Consider the following 21,759-nt stretch of genomic DNA (forward strand, 5'->3'; position numbering starts at 1 on the left):
TAAGACAAATGTGGGTCCATTACAGGCAGAGTCAGGAGAATTTATAATGGGGAATGGAGAAATGGCAGACAAGCTAAATGATTACTTTGTGTTTGTCTTCACTGAGGAAGGTACAAGAAATCTCTCAGAATTAAAGATCTAAGGGATTAGGGGGAATGAGGAATTGAAGGAAATTAGTATTAGTAAGAAGGTTGTAATGGAGAAATGAATGGTGATGAAGGTTGATAGAACCCCAGGACCTGATCTTCTACATCCCAGAGTGTTGAAAGAGGTAGCTATGGAGATAGTGGATGCATTGGTGATCATCTTCCAAAATTCTGTAAGATTCTTGAGCAGTTCCTGCAGACTGGAAGGTCACAAATGTCACCCCACTATTTAAGAAGGGAGGGAGAGAGAAAACGGAATTACAGACCTGTTAGCCTTACATCAATCATTGGGAAAATGCTAGAATCTATTCTAAAGGATGTGATAAATGGACACTTGGATAATAATCTGATTAAGCATAGGCAGCATGGATTTATGAATGGGAAATCATGTTTGACTAACCTGTTGGAGTTTTTTGAGGATGTTACGAACAGAATTGATAAAGGGGAGTCAGTGGACGTGGTATACTTGGATTTTCAAAAGGCCTTTGATAAAGTCTCCTACAGGAGGTTCGTTCACAAAATTAAAAGACATGGGATAGGAGGTAATATACTGGCATGGATTAAGGATTGGTTAGCAGGCAGAAAAAAAGAGTAGAAATAAATGGGTCATTCTCGCGGTTGGCAGGCTGTGACTAGCAGGGATCAGTGCTTGGGCTGTTCATAATATATATCATTGATTTGGATGTGGGGACGAAATGTAGTATTTCCAAGTTCCCGGGTGACACAAAACTAGGTGGGAATGTGTGTGGTGAGGAAGATGCAAAGCGGCTTCAAGGAGATTTGGACAGACTTAGTGAGTGGGCAAGAACGTGGCAGATGGAATATAATGTGGAAAAATGTGAGGTTATCCATTTTGGTGGGAGGAATAGATGTGCAGAGATTACAAAGTGTAGATGTACAAAGGGACCTGGGTGTCCTTGTCAATAAGTCACTGAAAGCTAACGTGCAGGTACAGCAAGCAATTAAGAAGGCTAATGGTATGTTAGCCTTTATCACAAGAGAATTTGAGTACAGGGGTAGTGAAGTGAGTGCAACAAAGGTTCACCAAATCTATTCCCAGGATGGCAGGATTATCCAATGAAGAGAAATTGGGGAAACTGAGCCTGTATTCTCTAGAGTTTCAAAGAATGAGAGGTGATCTAATTGAAACATGCAAAATACTTAAAGGGATAGACAAGGTAGATGCAGGTAAGATATTTCTTCTCGTTGGGGAGTCTAGAACCAGGGGACACAATTTCAAAACAAGGGGAAAGCCACTGAGGACAGAGATGAGGAGGAATTTCTTTACCCAGCGGGTTGTGAATCTTTGGAATTCTCTACCCAAGAGGGCTGTGGAAGCTCAGTCATCGAGTATGTTTAAAGCAGAGATTGACTGATTTCTAAATAGCAATGATATAAGGGGATATGAGGATAGTGTGGAAAAAAGGCATTGAAGTGGATGATCAGCCATGATCGTTTTGAATGGCAGAGCAGACTCGATGGGCTGAATGGCCTACTCCTGCTCCTATGTTCCTTTCACTCTCCTTTAATCAATACAATTAATTTATTTCCTGTTGAAGTATAGATAGTGCCATCATACTATTTAATCTTAATTTATTTTCTTCAATATTATTATTTTGTGTTAACATTTTGATTTTATATTTCTGATATTAATTACCATAACATTTACTGTGGAAAAAGCTTTAAAAAAAACACTATAACAGATCCCAGCTCAAGGCAAAAATTACTTGGATTTCTACAGAGCAAATGAAATGCTGGTGCATCTGCAAAAGACAGTGCACAAAGTCGCCATCACAACTTATTATTTGACAGATATTTGCTCAGCAGTCTACCTGAGATTTGTATAAGGTACCAAAGCCTTATTGTCTTAATGACACACAATCCTGGGCTTTTCCGTTGGGAGTCCAGAGTTCACATATTCTCCATTGGGTCACCTTTGTTTTATTAATTTTGAATGTTCTCAACAAAATTGATTCACTCAAAACTGTATCAACTCAACATCGATGATTTTTAAGGCTCAGCCAAATCACTTGATAGGATTTATTCAATATAGCTTTTGGGCAGTCAGAATCTTCAATAAATCTATTGTGTCATATCCGTTTGCATATAATTAAGACTAGCTGTCTTTTTAATTAGAGTGCCTTTTGTGTTACAGTCTGTGACAGATAAGCTCCATTTAATTCATGACCTCCAATAGCCATTATCTAAATCTGATTTGCAACTGGTGGAACAAGGGTCAAATAATATGAAAATTATATATTTTTTAAAAAAACTGTTAGGAAATCTTCCCACAGCTTCTGTACGAGCACTGTATATAGTAACATCATAAACAAAGCAGACAGCTTTCCTGTGCCTACCATTTGTCTTTTGTTTATATACATTTCCCATTTGCTGCATCAATTGCATGGCCCAATTTTGCTGTGCACTCATGGATCTATTTAATAAAGAAAATATAGGTGTAAATTCATGCACACATTTTATGAATCAGTTATACATTTAGGCATATGTATAACACATTTTAACACAAGACATTCACATATTTTCTGAATACATGCAAATATGCAACAGGAGTATCAATACCCAACCCCAATCAATATTACCACCAGTATTAAAGACTCTTCCCCACCAGAACCCAGGGCCAAACAAGTTGCCTTAGCCCCTTGACCTGCATTGCTCCTGATGCAAGCAGCTTGATGTGGTGATTCACTTCCACCAAGCATGGGAATGAATGCTCTCATTTGTATAAGTGATTGTACACTTAAATATTTAATGAGGTCATTGTATATATATTTATGTAAATGTGCCCTTAATAATACAATGTATTCAGAAAATGTGTGAATGTACACCTATGCCTACATGTATAACTGATTCATAAAACTTGAGTATGAGTTTACACATATATTAGCTTTATAAAATATATCCATGAATGCACAGCAGAATTGGGCCATGCAATTGATGCAGTAAATATGAAATGTATATAAACGGCCAACACCCCCAGCTTATACACACTACTGAGTCAGCGGCGCTTGAGATGGCTTGGCCATGTGAGCCGCATGGAAGATGGCAGGATCCCCAAAGACACATTGTACAGCGAGCTCGCCACTGGTATCAGACCCACCGGCCGTCCATGTCTCCGTTATAAAGACGTCTGCAAACGCGACATGAAATCGTGTGACATTGATCACAAGTCGTGGGAGTCAGTTGCCAGCATTCGCCAGAGCTGGCGGGCAGCCATAAAGACAGGGCTAAATTGTGGCGAGTCGAAGAGACTTAGTAGTTGGCAGGAAAAAAGACAGAGGCGCAAGGGGAGAGCCAACTGTGCAACAGCCCCAACAAACAAATTTCTCTGCAGCACCTGTGGAAGAGCCTGTCACTCCAGAATTGGCCTTTATAGCCACTCCAGGCGCTGCTTCACAAACCACTGACCACCTCCAGGCGCGTATCCATTGTCTCTCGAGATAAGGAGGCCCAAAGAAATAAACAAAAGACCGGTGGAAGACACAGGAAAGCTGTCTGCTATGTTTATGATGTTACTATACACAGTGCTCATAGGAAATCTTCCCACAGCTTCTGTAGCAGTTTTTTAAATATATAATTTTCATATTATTTGACCCTTGTTCCACCAGTTGCAAATCATATTTAGATAATGGCTATTGGAGCGTAGCTGTCACAGACTGTAACCCAAAAGGCCATCTGCATATAATTAAGACCGGCTGTCTTTTTGATTAAACAGATAAAAGACTACAAAATACTGCTGTACAGAGGGATCTGGGTATTCTTGTACATGAAACACAAAAAGTTAGCATGCAGGTACAGCAAGTCATTAGGAAGACAAATGAAATTTTGGCCTTCATTGCTAGGGGGTTAGAGTTTTAAAATAGTTTTAAAAAGTCTTGTTACAACTGTACAGGGTGTTGGTGAGGCCACACCTGGAGTGCTGCGTACAGTTTTGGCCCCCATATTTAAGGAAGGATATACTAGCATTGGAGGCAGTTCAGAAAAGTTTCACTAGGCTGATTCCTAGGATGAAGGGGTTGTCTTATCAAGAACGGCTAATCAGGTTAGGCCTTTATTCATTGGAGCTTAGAAGAATGAGAGATGATCTTATTGAGGCATATAAGATTCTAAAGGGGCTTGACAGGGTAGATGTTGAGAATATGTTTCCACTGGTGGGGGAATCTCGAACTAGGGGATATAGTTACAGAATAAGGGGGCGCACATTTAAAACTCAGATGCGAAGGAATTTCTTCTCTCAAAGGGTGGTGAATCTCTAGAATTCTCTACCTCAGAGTTGTGGAGGCTAGGTCACTAAATGTATTTAAGGAAGAGGTAGATAGATTTTTGAAATCTCGGGCAGTCAAGGGTTATGCGGAGTTGAGGCCTAGGACAGATCAGCCATGATCTTATTGAATGGCGGGGCAGGCTTGAGGGGCTGAACGACCTTCTCTTGCTCCTATTTCTTATGTTGTACACAATAGATTTATTGAAGATTCTGACTGACCAAAAGCTATATTGAACAAATCCTATGAAGTGATTTGGCTGAGCCTTCAAAATCATAGAAATCAATTAATCATAGAAACTTTAAGGCACAGAAAGAGGCCACTTGGTCCATCGTGTCTGTGCTGGCTGAAATATGATCCACCTATTCTAAACCCATCTTGCAGCATTTGGTCTGTAGCCCTACAGGTTATGACACTTGAGGTGCCTATCCAGACTTCTTTTGTAAATGAGTTGAGAGTTTCTGCCTCAACTATCCTTTCAGGCAGTGAGTTCCAGACCCCCACCACCCTCCTGGGTTAAAAAGGTTTTCCTCATCTCCCCTCTAATTCTTCTACCAATCACTTTAAATCTATGACCCCTCATCACTGACCTCTCTGCTATGGTGAATAGACCCTTCACCTCCACTCTATCCACACCCCTCAAAATTTTGTACATCTCAATCAGATCTCCCCTCAGTCTTTTCTGTTCCAAGGAGAACAACCCCAACCTATCCAATCTTTCCTCATAGCTGCATTTTTCCAGTCCTGGCAACATCCTCGTAAATCTCCTCTGTACCCTCTCTAGTGCAATTACATCATTTCTGTAATGAGGTGACCAGAACTGCACACAGTACTCAAGTTGTGGCCTAACCAATGAGTTATACAGTTCCAGCATAACACCCTGCTCTTATATTTTATACCTCTGCTAATAAAGGAAAGGATTCCATATGCCTTTGTAACCACCTTATTGACCTGTCCTGCTACCTTCAGGGATCTGTGGACATTCATTCCAAGATCCCTCACTTGCTCTACACTTCTCAGTATTTTCCCATAAATCATGTATTCCTTTGCCTTGTTTGACCTCCCCAAATGCATCACTTCACACTTCTCCAGGTTGAATTCCATTTGCGACTTTTCTGCCCATCTGACTAGACCATCAATAGCTTCCTGCACCCTACAGCTATCCTCCTCACCAACTACCACACGGCCATTCTTTGTGTCATCTGCAAACTTCTTGATCATGGCCCCTATATTTATAGCCAAATCGTTAATATATGCCACAAAACGCAGGGGACCCAGTACTGAGCCCTAAGGAACGTCACTGGAAACAGCCCTCCAGTCGCTAAAACATCCGTCAACAATTACCCTTTGTTTCCTGCCACTGAACCAATTTTATACCCACCTTGCTGCATTTCGCAGGATCCCATGGGATTTTTTTTTAAACCAGTCTGCCATGTGGGACCTCGTCAAAAGCCTTGTTAAAATCCATGTAGACCACATCAGCTGCACTACCCTCATCTATCTTCCTTGTTACTTCAAAAAATTCGATCAAGTTGGTCAAACAAGATCTTCCCTTAACAAATCCATGTTGACTATCCTTGATTAACCTATGCCTTTTTAAGTGACAGTTTATCCTGTCTCTCAGAATAGATTCCAATAATTTGCCCACTACTGAGGTTAGACTGACTGGTCTGTAATTATTCGCTTTATCCTTCGCTCCCTTTTTAAACAGAGGTACAACGTTAGCAGTTCTCCAATCCTCCAGCACCACACCTGTATCCAGTGAGGATTGGAAAATGATGGTCAGATCATCTGCTATTTCTTCTCTTGCTTTTTTTAACAGCCTGGGGTACATTTCATCTGGCCCTGGTAATTTATCAACTTTCAAGGATGCTAATCCCATTAATACTTCCTCTCTCCCTCTGCTTATCACATCCAATAGTTCACATTCCTCCTCCTTAACTACAATATCTGCATCATCCCCCTCTTTTGTGAAGACAGACGCAAAGTATTCATTAAGAGCCATACCAACATATTCCGCCCCTACGCATAGGTTACCTTTTTGGTCTTTTATGGGTCCTACTCTCTCTCTTTAGTTATCCTCTTACTCTTAATGTATTGATAAAACATCTTTGGGTTCACCATTATTTTGCTTGCCAATATTCTTTCATGCCCTCTCTTTACTTTCTTAATTTCCTTTCTATACGCCTCTTGGCTTTCTGTAGTATTGAGTTCTCAGTGTCAGACATAAGCTTTCCTTTTCTGCCTTTTCTTACCCTGTAGACTCCTTGACATCCATGTGGCTGTATATTTGGCCGTCTCACCCTTTGTGGGAATATGTTTATTCTGAACCCCTTGAATCTCCCCTTTGAATACCTCCCACTATTCTGACACTGATTTACCTTCAAGTAGTTGTTTCCAGTCCACTTTCGCTAAGTCACTCCTCATCTGTGTTGAGTTGATGCAGTTTGAGTGAATCAATTTTATCAAAATTAATAAAATAAAGGTGACCCAATGGAGAATGTGAACTCTGGACTCCCAAGGAAAAGCCTAGGATTATGTGTCATTAAGACAAATCTCAAGTGGACTGCTGGATGGAATTCTGGCTGATGATGAATCATTCTTTTGGGAACAAGGGAGAGGATTGTACATTTTGACATTTGTGTTTTCATTATGGCTTCTGTTTATTGAATATTAAATAAACACAGAGGGAGAATCACTCCCAGGCTACTGTTGTACATCACTATCCAGCAGTTTAAAGTGGTGTTGGTGAAAGCCTACAAAATCTATGGAGAAGCTGTCTCAACTGTAAATCACACAGAGACAAAAGAAAGGTGAAAGTAATAATTGGGGAACAAAGTGAGCCTTAATTTAAAAGAAAGACCTGAAATGAACAATCTCAGTTAACTATTAAATTGTTTCTATTTCTAGCCTGTGAATTTTAATTTGTTTCAAAAGATGGGTAAAAAGGAACAAGTATGTTTGTTAACAGCATAAACTTATATTCGGATGTTAACAATTGTTATTTTCTGAAGGCTGTTCCAATCCCGTACATCTGAAAGAAGATTTTTTAAAAATCCATTGACTATATACTGCTTTGGGCAGGCATGCTTTTTGACTTGTAAAAACCTTTTTTTTTTACTGGCCTCCTGATGGCACACGACATGAAGTTGGTAAACTGAAAAAATGGAAGAGAACCACAGAGAAGGATTTTAGAGTAATGGGTGCTGAACAGTCCTCAGTACTGCACATGAGCAAAAGGAAAACCAAGCATGAAACTCGAGCTCCTTTTATCTTGGGCCTCAGCCACCATCTCCCACCTGGCTTGTTTCTGCATTGCAATTTCTATGCAATTCTATATAATTCTATCAACTACAATCGCAATACTAGGTAGAATATTGTGTTATAATAATACCCAGCCCTCCACTCATTGAACTTGAATTGGCCTCAAAGAGGTGCACAAGAGATGTGGGAACAGCTGTTCCCTTTATTTTTTCTTTTTATGAATTCTGTTCCACATCTGATCAACAGGTACTACACTGAAAAAAAAAAGGACCACAAGTTGTGGAAAAAGTTCAGCTGATCTGTGGTGTGCTAATTCTGAGCTGCTAATCTCATAAGGATGACACGATTTTAATGGCAAATGTGACCTTTTTATGTCATTTATTTTCACAAAAATTCACTATTTTGTTACCAATAATTCAGTGAATTATCTATCTGGGTTGACTACAATTATTTTTCTTAATATTCTTATATTTATTCTCACAAAGCTGAAGAGTTTCAAGGAGCTTTCAAAGAGTTTCATAGAGACATATAAGATAATCAGAGGGTTAGATAGGGTGGATAGTGAGCGTCTTTTTCCTCGGATGGTGATGGCAAACACGAGGGGACATAGCTTCAAGTTGAGGGGTGATAGATATAGGACAGATGTGAGAGGAACGCCCTGCCTGCAGCAGTAGTAGATTCGCCAACTTTAAGGGCATTTAAGTGGTCATTGGATAGACATATGGATGAAAATGGAATAGTGTAGGTCAGATGGTTTCACAGGTCGGCGCAACATCGAGGGCCGCAGGGCCTGTACTGCGCTGTAATGTTCTTAAAAAAAAAAATTCTAGCAACATAAAACTAAAAGAAAAAGCATACAAGATAGTGAAAAATAGCACAGATTCAAGAGCAAAGGGTGACAAAACAAGTGGTAATAGCTACAAAAATGGCATATGAAAAGAAACTTGCAAGGGAAATCAAAAATCAACACACAGTTTTTACAGCTTTCTTAGGAAAAAGAGGGTGGTCAGTAGCAATGAGGGCCCTCTGAAAACTGATAATGGTGATATTGTCAATAAAAATAAGGAAATGGTGAATATGCTGAATAATTATTTTGCGCCAGTATTCACTGTAGAGGAAGAGGTCAGTTTGCCAGACATTCCACGGAAACTAGTGCTGAATCAGGAACAGAGACTCATCAAAATTAATGTAAGCAAAGTAATTGCGACAAAGAAAATATTGGCACTAAAGAGTAACAAGTGCCCAGGACTAGATTTGCATCCCAGGGTTTTAAAGGAAGTAGGTGAGAACATTGCAAATGCCCTAATTATAATCTTTCAAATTATCTCTATTTGGGAACCATTCCCTTAGATTGAAAAAGCATATCACTCCGCTATTTAAGAAAGATGACAAAGGGAAGCCTGTCTGTAAATTGCTAGAGTTTATAATTAAGAATAGGGTGACTGAATACCTTGGAAATTTTCAGCTGATCAGAGAGAGACAGCATGGATTTGTAAAAGGTAGGTCATACCTGACGTACCTGATTTAATTTTTTGAAGAGATAACGAAAAGTAGTGGACAGTAGAATGTTTATTGGCAAATTTGTGTATCTGGCTTTCTATCCCATCATCTAAGTCATTAGTAAATACAGTGATTAGTTGAGGCGCCAACACAGATCCTTGCAGGACATCACTGGTCACATTCTGCCAATTAGAGTACCTGCCCATTTCCCCAACTCTCAGTCTGCAGTCGCTCAGTCAATTTCCTATCCAGGTCAATAATTTACCTTCAATTTCATGAGCTTCAACTTTAGCTAACAGTCTTTAAAAGGGTTAACTTCTCCAAAGTAGTGGAGAGAGGAACTCAATGCAAATGGAATGGCCCATAATTTGCTGCTAAAGTAACGGTGAAGCTAACTGTGCTTGCCATTATTTATGTGCAAATGCTACAAGAATTTAAGACAAGGGCAGATAGGAGGTTAAATGCAGAAATTCAAAAGTTGCTGTCCAAAATGCACCACACTGCCATTAGCCTCGCGAAAATGGCATCTCGCTATCTGGCTCACAACTGAAATGCATTAAACAGTGTGACGTTCCTGTATTTGCTGTAAGTACCAAGTAAACTCACCACAGAAAGTTAAGTTTTGTCGATTTCAGTCTAAGTACCTTTTAAAAGACGCGGTAAATGTTAATTATTACCGGTCAACCTCTCTGACAGTGAGCATTAACTGTTTGAGTGTGGAATTTAATTCTTTCAGAATTTAATCATTGTTGCAGAGTTAAAAAATAAATAAAATAAAATCTTTGTTTACTTTTTCTTTCTGTCTTTTATCTTTTTCCTCATCCCATTTTCTTTCCCTCTCTATTTTGCTTTTTTAAAATATATTTTACAATGAATTAAATATTCTAATTTATACTTCTTGCTTTAGACTCTGTCGCAGTGAGGATTCTTCAATCTAATTGAGTCAAAAGACACCACTGTTGTTTGCCCTACTTACGCATGCCTCAGATTGTCTGTAGAAAACGCCTCGCTGGAAATAATCTTTAGGAACTGCAAGCTGCAGTCTGTGGGCAGTTGTAACTGCCATGAATGGCAAATGCCGTTCCTTCATAGCTGACTGCAAAATCCAGGCTAATTCACCCATTCAAACTTAAATTTCCTCCTCGGTCCTTGTGCTGTTGATTTCACAATCCTACAATCTGTCTGATTAAGGAGAATGCACAGTTGCAGTGTTTCAGTGAACCTCAACGCAAGCTTCAGGAACAGCACCTCATCTTCCGATTCGGCACTCTACAGCCTTCTGGACTCAGCATTGAGTTCAACAATTTCAGAACATGACTGGCTTTTATTTTATTTTATTTTGTTCTTTTTTTAACTATGTGCCTGTCTTAAACATGTTTTCCATTAGGTCCCAGATGCCTGGTTTCCTTCGCTGCAACATTATCAGCTCACACTTTTACAAACTTGCCATGTAAACATTTTAAAAACCTAAATATGCAAGGGCAAGTCTAACTAACAACAGACATCACAAGATGCCCTGCTACAGCAAATTATTGTTCCAATATGTTAATATTTGCAATGTAATTTTAAGGTTAAAGCACATAACATTTTCCATGGAAGTGATATCATTTTAAAAACTCCAGCGAGTTAGTTAAGTTTAGTCTCCTATTTCTAAATCCCTTTTGGCTGTCTTTTATCAAGCTGTGCTTTCCCTATTTTCCCTCCTTGCACATTGGATACCTTATAAATTTTGAAGACTAAGTGATCTCCAAGGCATTACTCACAGGTAATAAAAACAGAAAATGCTGGAAATACTCAGCAGGTCTGGTAGCATCTGTGGAGAGAGAAGCAGAGTTAACATTTCAGTTCTGTGACCTTTCATTAGAACTGGTAAAGGTTAGAAATGTAATAGGCTTTGAACAAGTAAAAGGGTGGGGGGGGGGGGGGGGTGGCGCAGGGAGGAAGAAGAACAAAAGGGAAGATGTGTGATAGAGCAGAGGACAGGAGAGATTAAATGACAAAGATGTCATGGAACGTAGGCAAATAGTTGGAGCAAAAGACAAAGCAGTAGCCCAGAGACAGTGTTAATGGCAGAATAGTGAGCAGCTCAGTCCAAAAGCACAAACATGAAAAACATGTTTAAGACAGGTACATGGTTTAAAAAAAAAAGCCAGTCATGTTCAGAAATTGTTGAACTCAATGTTGAGTCCAGAAAGCTGCAGAGTGCCTAATTGGAAGATGACGAGCTGTTCCTCGAGCTTGCGTAGAGCTTCACTGGAATACTGCAGAAGGCCAAGGACAGAAATGTGGGTGTGAGAGCAGGGTGGTGAATTAAAATGGCAAGCAAAACTCAGGTAGTCTGACAGTGATGCTTAAATACTTACCTAGCCCTCCCCTTTAACATCAGGTACTCCATGTGTGGAGTTGGGCTAAAAAGGGCCTGAAGCTAATTCAAGTCTGATTATTGCATATGCATGGATTCTTTATTGTCACAACCTCTTCAGGTTATCTCATCCAAAAAAAAAACAGGAAATAAATGTGGTTTGCATACTTTTAAGCTAGTTCAGTTGAGATTTGTTGTTTGCGGTGTGACAGACCTATCAAACCTTTTAAACAAAGATATAAATAGATATTTCCCAGTACTGGTGTTAAACTGAGTCTAGAGTTATCAGTTGTGGCTTTTGACCCTTTAAAAGTATTGGAATAATGCTTGCTGCTTTGAAATCTTTGATCAAATAATGTAGGAAGTACGTGTATTATTTGCCATTTGCACAAAGATGCCTCAGACCTTCAGTGACTCATCTCAGTGTAACAAATTCTATTGGCTCCAGCGATCTGGTATGAGTGCATAGGCTAACACAATACTATCAGTTCTTGGACTTCTCTCTATTAGGGAAAAGGTTGCTTATCAGAATCTCAATACAATACTAACAGCAGTAAAAATATGAAAAAATTGGTTTTGAACCCTACTCTAATTCCAAACTTCGTCTCACTATTTTCTTTCCTTCTCCTCTACTCCAATATTTCAAATTTGCTCCATGTCTCTTCAAATTGATATTTCAGTCCCGATTCTTACCACATCTAAGTGAGTACTCTTTCTGAGCCTGGCCATTATCACTAGCCTATTTAACCATGTGGTCCATCAAAACCAAGTGTTCCAATGTTATCACTTGCGCATTTCCAACAGAGGTCATTGGAAAGTGAGCAGGAGAAAAGTCCAAGTGATTTCCTCTCTCTAGGCCTGGAGTACTGGGATCCATTGTAACACCTCTATCTTTTACTGGCTGACATAACTCAAAAGATACCAGGCCTCAAAATTAGAATCCTCTTGGCCAATATGTTCAGTACCAGGAGTATTTACCCCTTGAAGCATGAGAGAGCTCTTTCCCAGTGTTTCAAGCTGAAAGAGATTTTAGGATCAATTTCTATAAGTGATAGAGGACTGCAGATGTGTGTTTAATGGACGACAGATGTGAGGTGGAGAATATTTACTTGAACAGAGAGATGAATGGGTGTAAATGATAAGAACATTGTTTCTTTATTTAATAAATTATTGAAATTGGATGGATGAATTTACACCAAGCTGTTCACAGCGAAATATCACATAGTTGGCTTAAGCTCGCATTTTCTTAACTTCCAAATTATGCTCTCTTTTTTTATTTAGTTTTATTTAGAGATACAGCACTGAAACAGGCCCTTCGGCCCACCGAGTCTGTGCCGACCAACAACCACCCATTTATACTAACCCTACAGTAATCCCTTATTCCCTATCACCTACCTACACTAGGGGCAATTTACAATGGCCAATTTACCTATCACCTGCAAGTCTTTGGCTGTGGGAGGAAACCGGAGCACCCGGGGAAAACCCACGCAGACACAGGGAGAACTTGCAAACTCCACACAGGCAGTACCCAGAATCGAACCCGGGTCCCTGGAGCTGTGAGGCTGCGGTGCTAACCACTGCGCCACTGTGCTGCCCCTTGCGCCACTGTGCCGCCTCTTGACCAACAATTCTAATTCATTTTACATATTCCAGCTTCTAGTTGCATAGAATTTTGTTTTTGTTTAAATCTGATTCTACTTATTTTAAATACACAATTGTACATCAATATCATAACCTTTTGGGTCTCCATTTTATTCATACACCTATCCTTTCTTCAGAACACCTCCCCAGTCCATTTTAAATGTTATTTTTCCCCTCTCTTATCCTCATCTGGCCCACACACCATTTTCTCAACCACTGATGTCTAAGCAGCTTGCTATTTTTGCCAAAGTCGATTTGTAACTACTCTGTACACAGGAAAGTAGACAAAGACAGTTTGTGGTACCTGGTCTACAGTCCTTCCTCCCACCTGCTGGGGAAACACTGAAGCTTTGCACAGTCCCTTCCTGATGATATTGGTTAAGACTGCAGAATTACAGAAGGTGGAGCACTGGAATAAGTGAGATTTTGTTTTGCAGAAAACACAGGCGCAAATCCCAAACTTGTTGAAAGTGATTCTTGTATTCTTGTCAAAGCATGAATGATTTGGATTAATTGTTTCCATGTATTAATGTGGGGTGTGGGTGTCACTGGCAAAGGCAGAATTTGTTGCCGATCCCTAATTGTCCTTGAGAACATTTCAGAGGAAAGTTAAGAGTCAACTACATTGCTGCAGATCTGGAGTCACATACAGGCCAGACTAGGTAGGTTTTCTTCCCTAAAGGACATTAAGTGAACCAGATGGTTTTCCGTGAATCTCATAGATTCACAGTTACCATTATATTTTATTCCACGTTTATTTAAGTCACTGAATTTAAATTCTCCAGCTGCTGTGGTGTTGGTATTTGAACTCCTGTCTCTGGATCATTAGTCTGAGCCTCTGGATTATTAGTCCAGTAACATAACCACTATGCTACTGTATGCCAAACTGTATATATCAATATGGTAGTTCTATATTGTTGAGGCTAAGTCAATTAAAGTGAGCATCCACACCTGATTGAATTTATATACTGTCATGGCGTAGTTTATTTATGGTGAATATCCACGAACTAAGGGTAAATAATTTGTTTATATCTTTGTTGCTACACATCTACACTTTTGTCTGAGGCTTTCGTGGGCAATTCACACCAGCCTTGAAGATAGTCATATTACGAAGATTACAAATAGAAATAATTAAATGTTGGCAAATGTTAGCCTGGAAAATCAGGCTAATTGAGATGTTCGCCTGCACCCATTTTATTTATTTGACACAATGGGCTGGATTTTAAAGCCCCTCCGCCATTGGGAAGGGTGGGGAGGGGGAGGTCAATGAAGATCGGTGTGGTGGAGGCCCACCACCGATCCTGACGGTGGCAGGCCCCGTGCTGATCTCGGCGGCGGCAGCAGCGAGGTCTTGTGGTGGCTGCCTCCCCACTCACGCGATGGGACCCCCATTTCAATACATAAACTAATTTACATACCTGATTTTAATGAGGGTCCCGTCGCCTCCTTCATCGCAGCTCATTCGGGCGGCCGACAATGTCACGCCTTAGAATCCCTCCTCGGAGAAACGTGGCACGACACCTGTGGAGAAGGGGGGAGGAATATATTTTTCTCTATGGGGGGGGGGGGGGGGGAACGGGGTAACAATGATGCGGATTGGTCGTGGGGGGTGAGGGGAAGAGGTAAAGGGCAAAGTTGTCAAACTTTTTGGAGCTGGGGGAAGGTCAAATTAACAATATTCCAATTGTTGGGGGGGGGGCAGGGGAATGGCACGAATATTTGGAAATGCCATGATGGGGGGAAAATGCATTTAAAGGTCATTTAATTGTGTTTTGTGGAAATCCAATTTACCTGGCCCTTTAATTTTTAAATGTCCATTGAGGGTCGTTAGCCCTTTAAAAATGGCGCCAGCGCTTGCACATTGGCGCCGAATGCCATTGCCGGCGACACCTCACCCACCCCCTCCCCATCATCGCAGGGGCCAGGTACTGCAGCTTGCAAATAAACCGACGCATTTGAAATTGCGGCAGCTCCACGACGCGGTGCCCATGCAGGCGGGCCACATTTTTTAATGTCTGCCGCCTACTTCAACGGCAGACTGTTAAAATGCAGCCCATTATGTTAAAACACACTTGCAATCCACTTGTATATTTCAATTACAGATTTAAAAGTTCATCAAATTTATTGAATGGATGAATAAGGACTATAGTTCTTGAAGTATGTTTTTAGTTTCTAGGAGTCTGTTTTTTTTTTACAAATGCATACCTTTTTGGGGTGCTCCTGAATTGGGATGCACCATCAATGGACTTGTGAAATTTGAGTTGGTAGGATGAGGAATGTCCTTTCCTGTTTCATTTTAATGCAAAAGCTTGGTCTGTGCCTCATAGAGGCATTTAATGGGAAGCGAGGTAAGTACAGAGGAAGAAAGGAATAGGAGGATATGTTCATAGGGTGAGGGGGGTGGGAAAAGGCTCCTGTGGAGCATAAACACTGGCACAACCTGTTGGGACAAATGGTCTCTTTCTGTGCTGGAAAATGCTATGTAATTTGTTCATGTCATATGGCAAGCGGCGGGGAAGTGGAGTTGAAGCCTAAGATCAGCCATGATCGTATTGAATGGCAGAGCAGGCTCAATGGGCCATATAGTCTACTCCTACTCCTATTTCTTGTGGTTCAAGAAGGCAGCTCACAACCACATTCTCAAGGATAATTTGGGAGGAGAACATGTGCTGGCACTGCCAGCGACACCCACATCCCATGAAAACGAACAAAAAACTTATATTGCCGGTTGGTAAGTTTGCCGATGACACAAAGGTTGCTGGAGTTGTGAATAGTGTGGAGGGTTGTTGTAGGTTGCAACGGGACATTGACAGGATGCAGAGCTGGGCTGAGAAGTGGCAGATGGAGTTCAACCTGGAAAAGTGTGAAGTGATTCATTTTGGAAGGTCGAATTTGAATGCAGAATACAGGCTTAAAGACAGGATTCTTGGCAGTGTGGAGGAACAGAGGGATCTTGGGGTCCACGTCCATAGATCCCTCAAAGTTGCCACCCAAGTTGATAGGGTTGTTAAGGCGTATGGGGTGTTGGCTTTCATTAACAGGGGTATGAGTTTAAGAGCCGCGAGGTTATGCTGCAGCTCTATAAAGCCCTGGTTAGACCACGTTTGGAATAATGTGTTCAGTTCTGGTCGCCTCATTATAGGAGGGATGTGGAAGCTTTAGAGAGGGTGCAGATGAGATTTACCAGGATGCTGCCTGGACTGGAGGGCATGTCTTATGAAGAAAGGTTGAGGGAGCTAAGGCTTTTCTCATTGGAGCGAAGAAGGATGAGAGGTGACTTGATAGAGGTGTACAAGATGATGAGAGGCATAGATAGAGTGGATAGCCAGAGACTTTTTCCCAGGGTGGAAAGGGCTATCACCAGGGGGCATAGTTTTAAGGTGATTGGAGGAAGGTTTAGGGGAGATGTCAGAGGTAGGTTCTTTACACAGAGAGTGGTGGGTGCGTGGAATGCACTGCCAGCGGTGGTAGTAGAAGCAGATACATTAGGGACATTTAAGCGACTCTTGGATAGTTACATGGATGATAGTAGAATGAAGGGTATGTAGGTAGTTTGATCTTAGAGTAGGTTAAAGGGTCGGCACAACATCGTGGGCCGAAGGGCCTGTACAGTGCTGTACTGTTCTATGTTCCATGTTCTTTAACTTGGCTTTTTCATAAGACCATTGAGCTCTGTAACTGAGTTATCAGCCTTGGCTCAGTGGTTGCACTCTCACCTGCTGAGTTATAAAAGTTGTGGGTCCAAGTTCCACTTCAGAGATTTAAGTCAGTAAGTAATCTAGGCTGACACTTCAGTGTAATACAGAGGGAGTGCTGTGCTGTTGGCGATGCTGTCTTTTGGATGAGGTGTTAAACCAAGGTTCTGTCTTTCCTGTTAGGTGGATGCAGAATATTTGGGGAGTTATCTTGGTGTCCTGGCCAACATTTATCCCTCAAACAACATCACTAAAGCAAATTATCTGGTCATTAATACCATTGCTATTTGTGGGGCCTTGAGCTCTGCGAATTGGCTGCTGTGTTTCCCTATGTTAGAACAGCTTCTATAATTCTCAAGTACTTCATTACCTGTGAAGCACTTTGGGATGTCAATTTATGAAAGGTGCCAAAGTTTGTACATAGTTAGTGCTCAGTATGCAGCTATTCAAAAAAACTATTACCTTTTCTGTCCCTTTCTAATTAGCTATTTGTAATATATAAAATGTTATTCAAATTATAATATTTAATAAGTTGATACACAGCGTGAATCAGATTGAAACCTCCACCAAACTCTGAAAATCAGGGAATTGTTAGGAGTGAGATTGATAGGAAGAGTAAGACAGACCACAACCCATTTATACACGTGCCCCTGGGTTTATTTTTTTAAAGTTGTCATAGCAGAAATAGATTATATTGAAAAATAAATTGTATAAGTTTTAATTAGTGAGCCAAGAATATTTAAAAGTTCTGCAATGTGTCCTAGCGCCAATGACTCCGCTGCTGCTGGCAGAGGGAGTGAGATGAGGATGGGACCTGGTGTTCGGGGCTGGGTTTCCAGCCGGGGTTGTGTTGGCGACGGGCGGTTCGGTGAATAATGGCGGTGGATGCTCGCCGGCGGCTTTTTAAAATCCTCATGCGCTTCGGCGCCATCATCCTGACCCGCTTCCCCTTCTGGAATTGCTTCAGCATGTTGATGCTGTTCGCCGAGCGGGCCGACCAGCGCAGGTGAGTGTGCGGAGGCTGCGGAGCGGAGCTCGGGGCCTTGGCGGGGAGCCGGGCCCTGGGGCGAGGGAGAAACACCCGCTTCTCCGTTACCAAACCGGTTAACTCGCTTCTGCTTCTCTGCCTCTTCTTTCATGAGGACTAAATACTTAAAAAAAAACCTGGTAGAATTGTTAATATTTCCATTTGCGGAAACTGTAGCGCGGTTGCTGCAGACGCTCAGCAGCATCTGTGGGACCGAGTTCATGTTTCAGCTGGATGACCTGTCTGTTAAATTACAGACAGCAGCAAGCGTCCGGCAGGGAATTTCTGTGAAAGGCGATGGTTAGTTCTCCCCAGATTTGGTTTTAAATCATGAGATTGCATCAAAATATCCAGCTGTCATGGAAATAGTTGGCAGCGTCGGTCCACATGTTGCATGACCCATTGTCAACTCTGACCCACCACACATTAAATCCAATTTATTCTTAAATTTTACACGTGACTTCTGCTCTGCTGATCCCTCAGTGGGTTTACGCAGCAACAACTGGCAAGGACTCAATGGGCCCCTTTTGTGCTATTATGACTTGTGTAGTACTGGTCATGGGCAGGAAGATGTCTTAAACGTTCGAAAGACAAAACGGTGGATGACAGGGAGAAGAGAAATAGGTTTTGGGGCACGGAACTATGGTCGAAGAGAAGGGATGTGAATACAAATTGCTGCCAATGTTCTGACTAGGTGAGAAGGGGTCTAGGGGTTCCCTCTCAGCCTTTGCCTGGTTTAACCGTAACAGGGTTTATTTTTAAAACACCATGTTTTTAGCTCTCCCTTCGAGAATCCTTGTTCACTGCTCCAAATGTAAGGCAAAGAAATCAAACAGGTTTCCTTAAATTTAAACAAGAAAGGTAGAAGTTTATTAATCTTAAACTCTAATCTGGTTCACGACTATGAATATGCAACACGACCATACGCGATGAACACACGCAGATAGAGACAGAAAAGGTAGAAGGAATAAAGGGGAAAAGTTTGAGGCAATATCTGGTAGTTACAGTCCTTTAAGTTCAATATGGAGTCTTTGGTTGCCAGTAAGTCTTGCAATTCGTTGGAGCCCAATTCATGCTTCAACTTGTTTCAATGTAGAAGTCTTTTCTCTCTTGAGATTTACATGTCTTCCTTGGGTCCGGTAGCTTGGGAGAAGGCAAGAGGCTTCCTTGTTTCAGCTTCAGTTGCACACTGCCTTCTGAATTCAAACTGTCCTGTGGCTAGTTCAAAAAACCTGGACCAGCCAGTTAGTCATGTGACCAGCTGGTTTAACCAATCCTGGCTCTGTGGATTGTATCATCTTAGCAGGGCCTGGAATGCGCTTCCTTATACCTTCAATGTCTGGTGATCAAAATCCATTTGGGTTAATTGGAGTAGGGAATAGTCCTTTGTCTCCACAAGCAGCATCTCTTAGTTTGCAAATGTCATTCCAGCTCAGTGTCTGCTTCACTATTGCTGGCCGTGTCGCCAGCTGCTCAGGGCCTAAGCTCTGGAATTCCCTCCCTAAACCTCTCCAGCTCTCTTTCCTCCTTTAAGACGCTCCTTAAAACATACCTCTTTAACCAAGATCTGCCCTAATCGCCTCACATAGCTCAGTGTCAAATTTTGTTTGGCAATGCTCATGTGACATGCCTTTGGATGTTTTACTATGTTAAGGTGCTATATGAATGTAAGTTCTTGTTGAAGGAAATTGAGCAACGAAAGTCAGATGAGTTTGTATTGAACTAGGTTGGTCCTAGGTGCAATTGCCAGTCCTTTTTGAGTTAGCTGATTTAAGATAGAATGGCTACAGCATAGAAGGAAGCCATTTGGCCTGTTGTGTCTGTGCCGGCTCTTGCAAGAGCAATGCACCTAGTTGCTTTCCCCTGCCTTTTCCCCGTAGCCCTGGAAATTTTTTCGCTTCAAATAATTATCAAATTCTCTTTTGAAAACTTTGATTGAATCTACCTCCACCACACACTCAGGCAGTGCATTCCAGATCCTATGTACTCGCATTAAAAAAAAAGTTCTTCCTCATGTTGCTTTTGCTTTTTCCATTCACCTTAAATCGGTCACCTCAAGTTCTCAGCCCTTCTGCCAACAGGAACAGTTTCTCCTTTCCTACTCTGTCCAGACCCTCATCATTTTGAACACCTCTATCAAGTCTCCTCCTCGTAATCTTTTCTCCAAGGATAACAGCCCCAGCTTAGAGTCATAGAGATATACAACACAGGAACAGGCCCTTCGGCCCATCGTGTCTGTGCTGGCCATCAAGCATCTATCTATTCTAATCCCATTTGGCCCGTAGCCTTGTATACTATGGCTTTTCAAATGCTCATCTAAATACTACTTAAATGTTGTGAGGGTTCCTGTCTCTACTACCCCTTCAGGCAGTGTGTTCCAGATTCCAACCACCCTCTGGGTGAAAAATCTTTTCCTCATCCCCTTAAACCTCTTGCACCTTTCCTCAAATCTGTGCCCCCTGGTTATTGACCCCTTTGCTGAGGGAAAAAGTTTCTTCCTATCTATCCTATCAATGCCCCTCATAAATTTGTATACCTCAATCAGGTCCCCTCCAGCCTTCTCTGCTCTAAGGAAAACAACCCTAGCCTATCCAGTCTCTCTTCATAGCTGAAATGCTCCAGCCCAGGCAGCATCCTGGTGAATCTCCTCTGCACCCTCTCCAGTACAGTCACATCCTTCCTACAGTGTGGTGACCAGAACTGTACACAGTAGTCCAGCTGAGGCCTAACTAGCGTTTCATACAGCTTCTCCAATCGATCCACGTAACTGAAGTTCCTCAGCCCTGGAACCATTCTTGAATCTTTTCTGCATCCTCTCTAAAGCTTTCACATCCTTCCTAAAGTGTGGTGTGCAGAATTAGATGCAATATTCCAGCTGAGGCCGAATCAATGTTTTATACTGGTTCATCATGACTTCCATGCTTTTATATTCTCTGTCCCTATCTATTAAGCCCAAGATCCTGTATGCTTTATTAACTGCTTTCTTAACCTGTCTTGTCACCTTCAATGATTTGTGTACATACACCCTCAGGTCCCTCTGTTCCTGCACCCCTTTCGAATTGTATCCTTTATTTTATATTGCCTCTCCTTGTTCTTCCTACCAAATGAATCACTTCACGCTTCTCTGCATTACATTTCATCTGTCACGTGTCTGCCCTTTCACCGGCCTGTCTATATCCTCTTGAAGTTTATTGCTGTCATCCTCACAGTTCACAATAGTTCCATGTTTTGTGTCATCTGCAAATTTTGAAATTGTACCCTGTACACCCAAGTCTAGGTCATTAATATAGATCAAGAAAAGCAGTGGCCCTAGTATTGACCCCTGGGGAACCCCACTGTATACCTTCCTCCAGTCCGAAAAATAACTCTTCACCACTATTCTCTGTTTCCTGTCACTCAGCCAACTTTGTATCCATGCTGCCAGGCTACCTTTTATTCCATGGGCTTAAATTTTGCTCACAAACTTGCTATGTTAGATGGAGAGGTAGTAGAGGTGTAAAATTGGCCTCAATGATTCCTCCATTCGTGATGGGAATATTAACTAGCATTCCTGCTCCTGATTGTTATTTATTGACTTTTGGTAGAAAATTTATGTTGATACTGTCTGACAATAGATGTCATGCAGCCCCCAGTAACAGCCTGGCATACTTACTAAGTAGGCTCATGTGTGAAGGATCATTACTCCTGTGATTAGGCCTGCCACTGTCTATGGAATTGTAGCTCAGCATGAGTCACCACAATCACGAAAGAATATGAAATTATAAAAAAGCTGCAAAATGGTTTTAAAAGATTATTTTGGTAGTTGATATATGAATAATGGAGACTTACTATGAGGCCTCCACCT

The 21,759-nt window shown here is 41.4% G+C and overlaps 1 protein-coding gene across 4 annotated transcripts in view; it reads left to right on the forward strand.

The window, feature by feature from the left end:
• The first annotated feature begins 17,691 nt into the window (after positions 1-17,691).
• Positions 17,692-21,759, forward strand: part of tmem101 (transmembrane protein 101) — a 71,912-nt gene continuing 67,844 nt past the window's right edge. For all 4 annotated transcript variants that reach the window (XM_068013328.1, XM_068013330.1, XM_068013327.1 and 1 more), the window contains exon 1: positions 17,692-17,894. In XM_068013328.1, the coding sequence (XP_067869429.1) occupies positions 17,764-17,894 (131 nt within the window). In that variant the 5' untranslated portion in view covers positions 17,692-17,763. The remainder of the gene's footprint in view (positions 17,895-21,759) is intronic.

The sequence above is a fragment of the Heterodontus francisci genome, chromosome 33 (assembly GCF_036365525.1).
Source record: "Heterodontus francisci isolate sHetFra1 chromosome 33, sHetFra1.hap1, whole genome shotgun sequence".
Taxonomy (NCBI): domain Eukaryota; kingdom Metazoa; phylum Chordata; class Chondrichthyes; order Heterodontiformes; family Heterodontidae; genus Heterodontus; species Heterodontus francisci.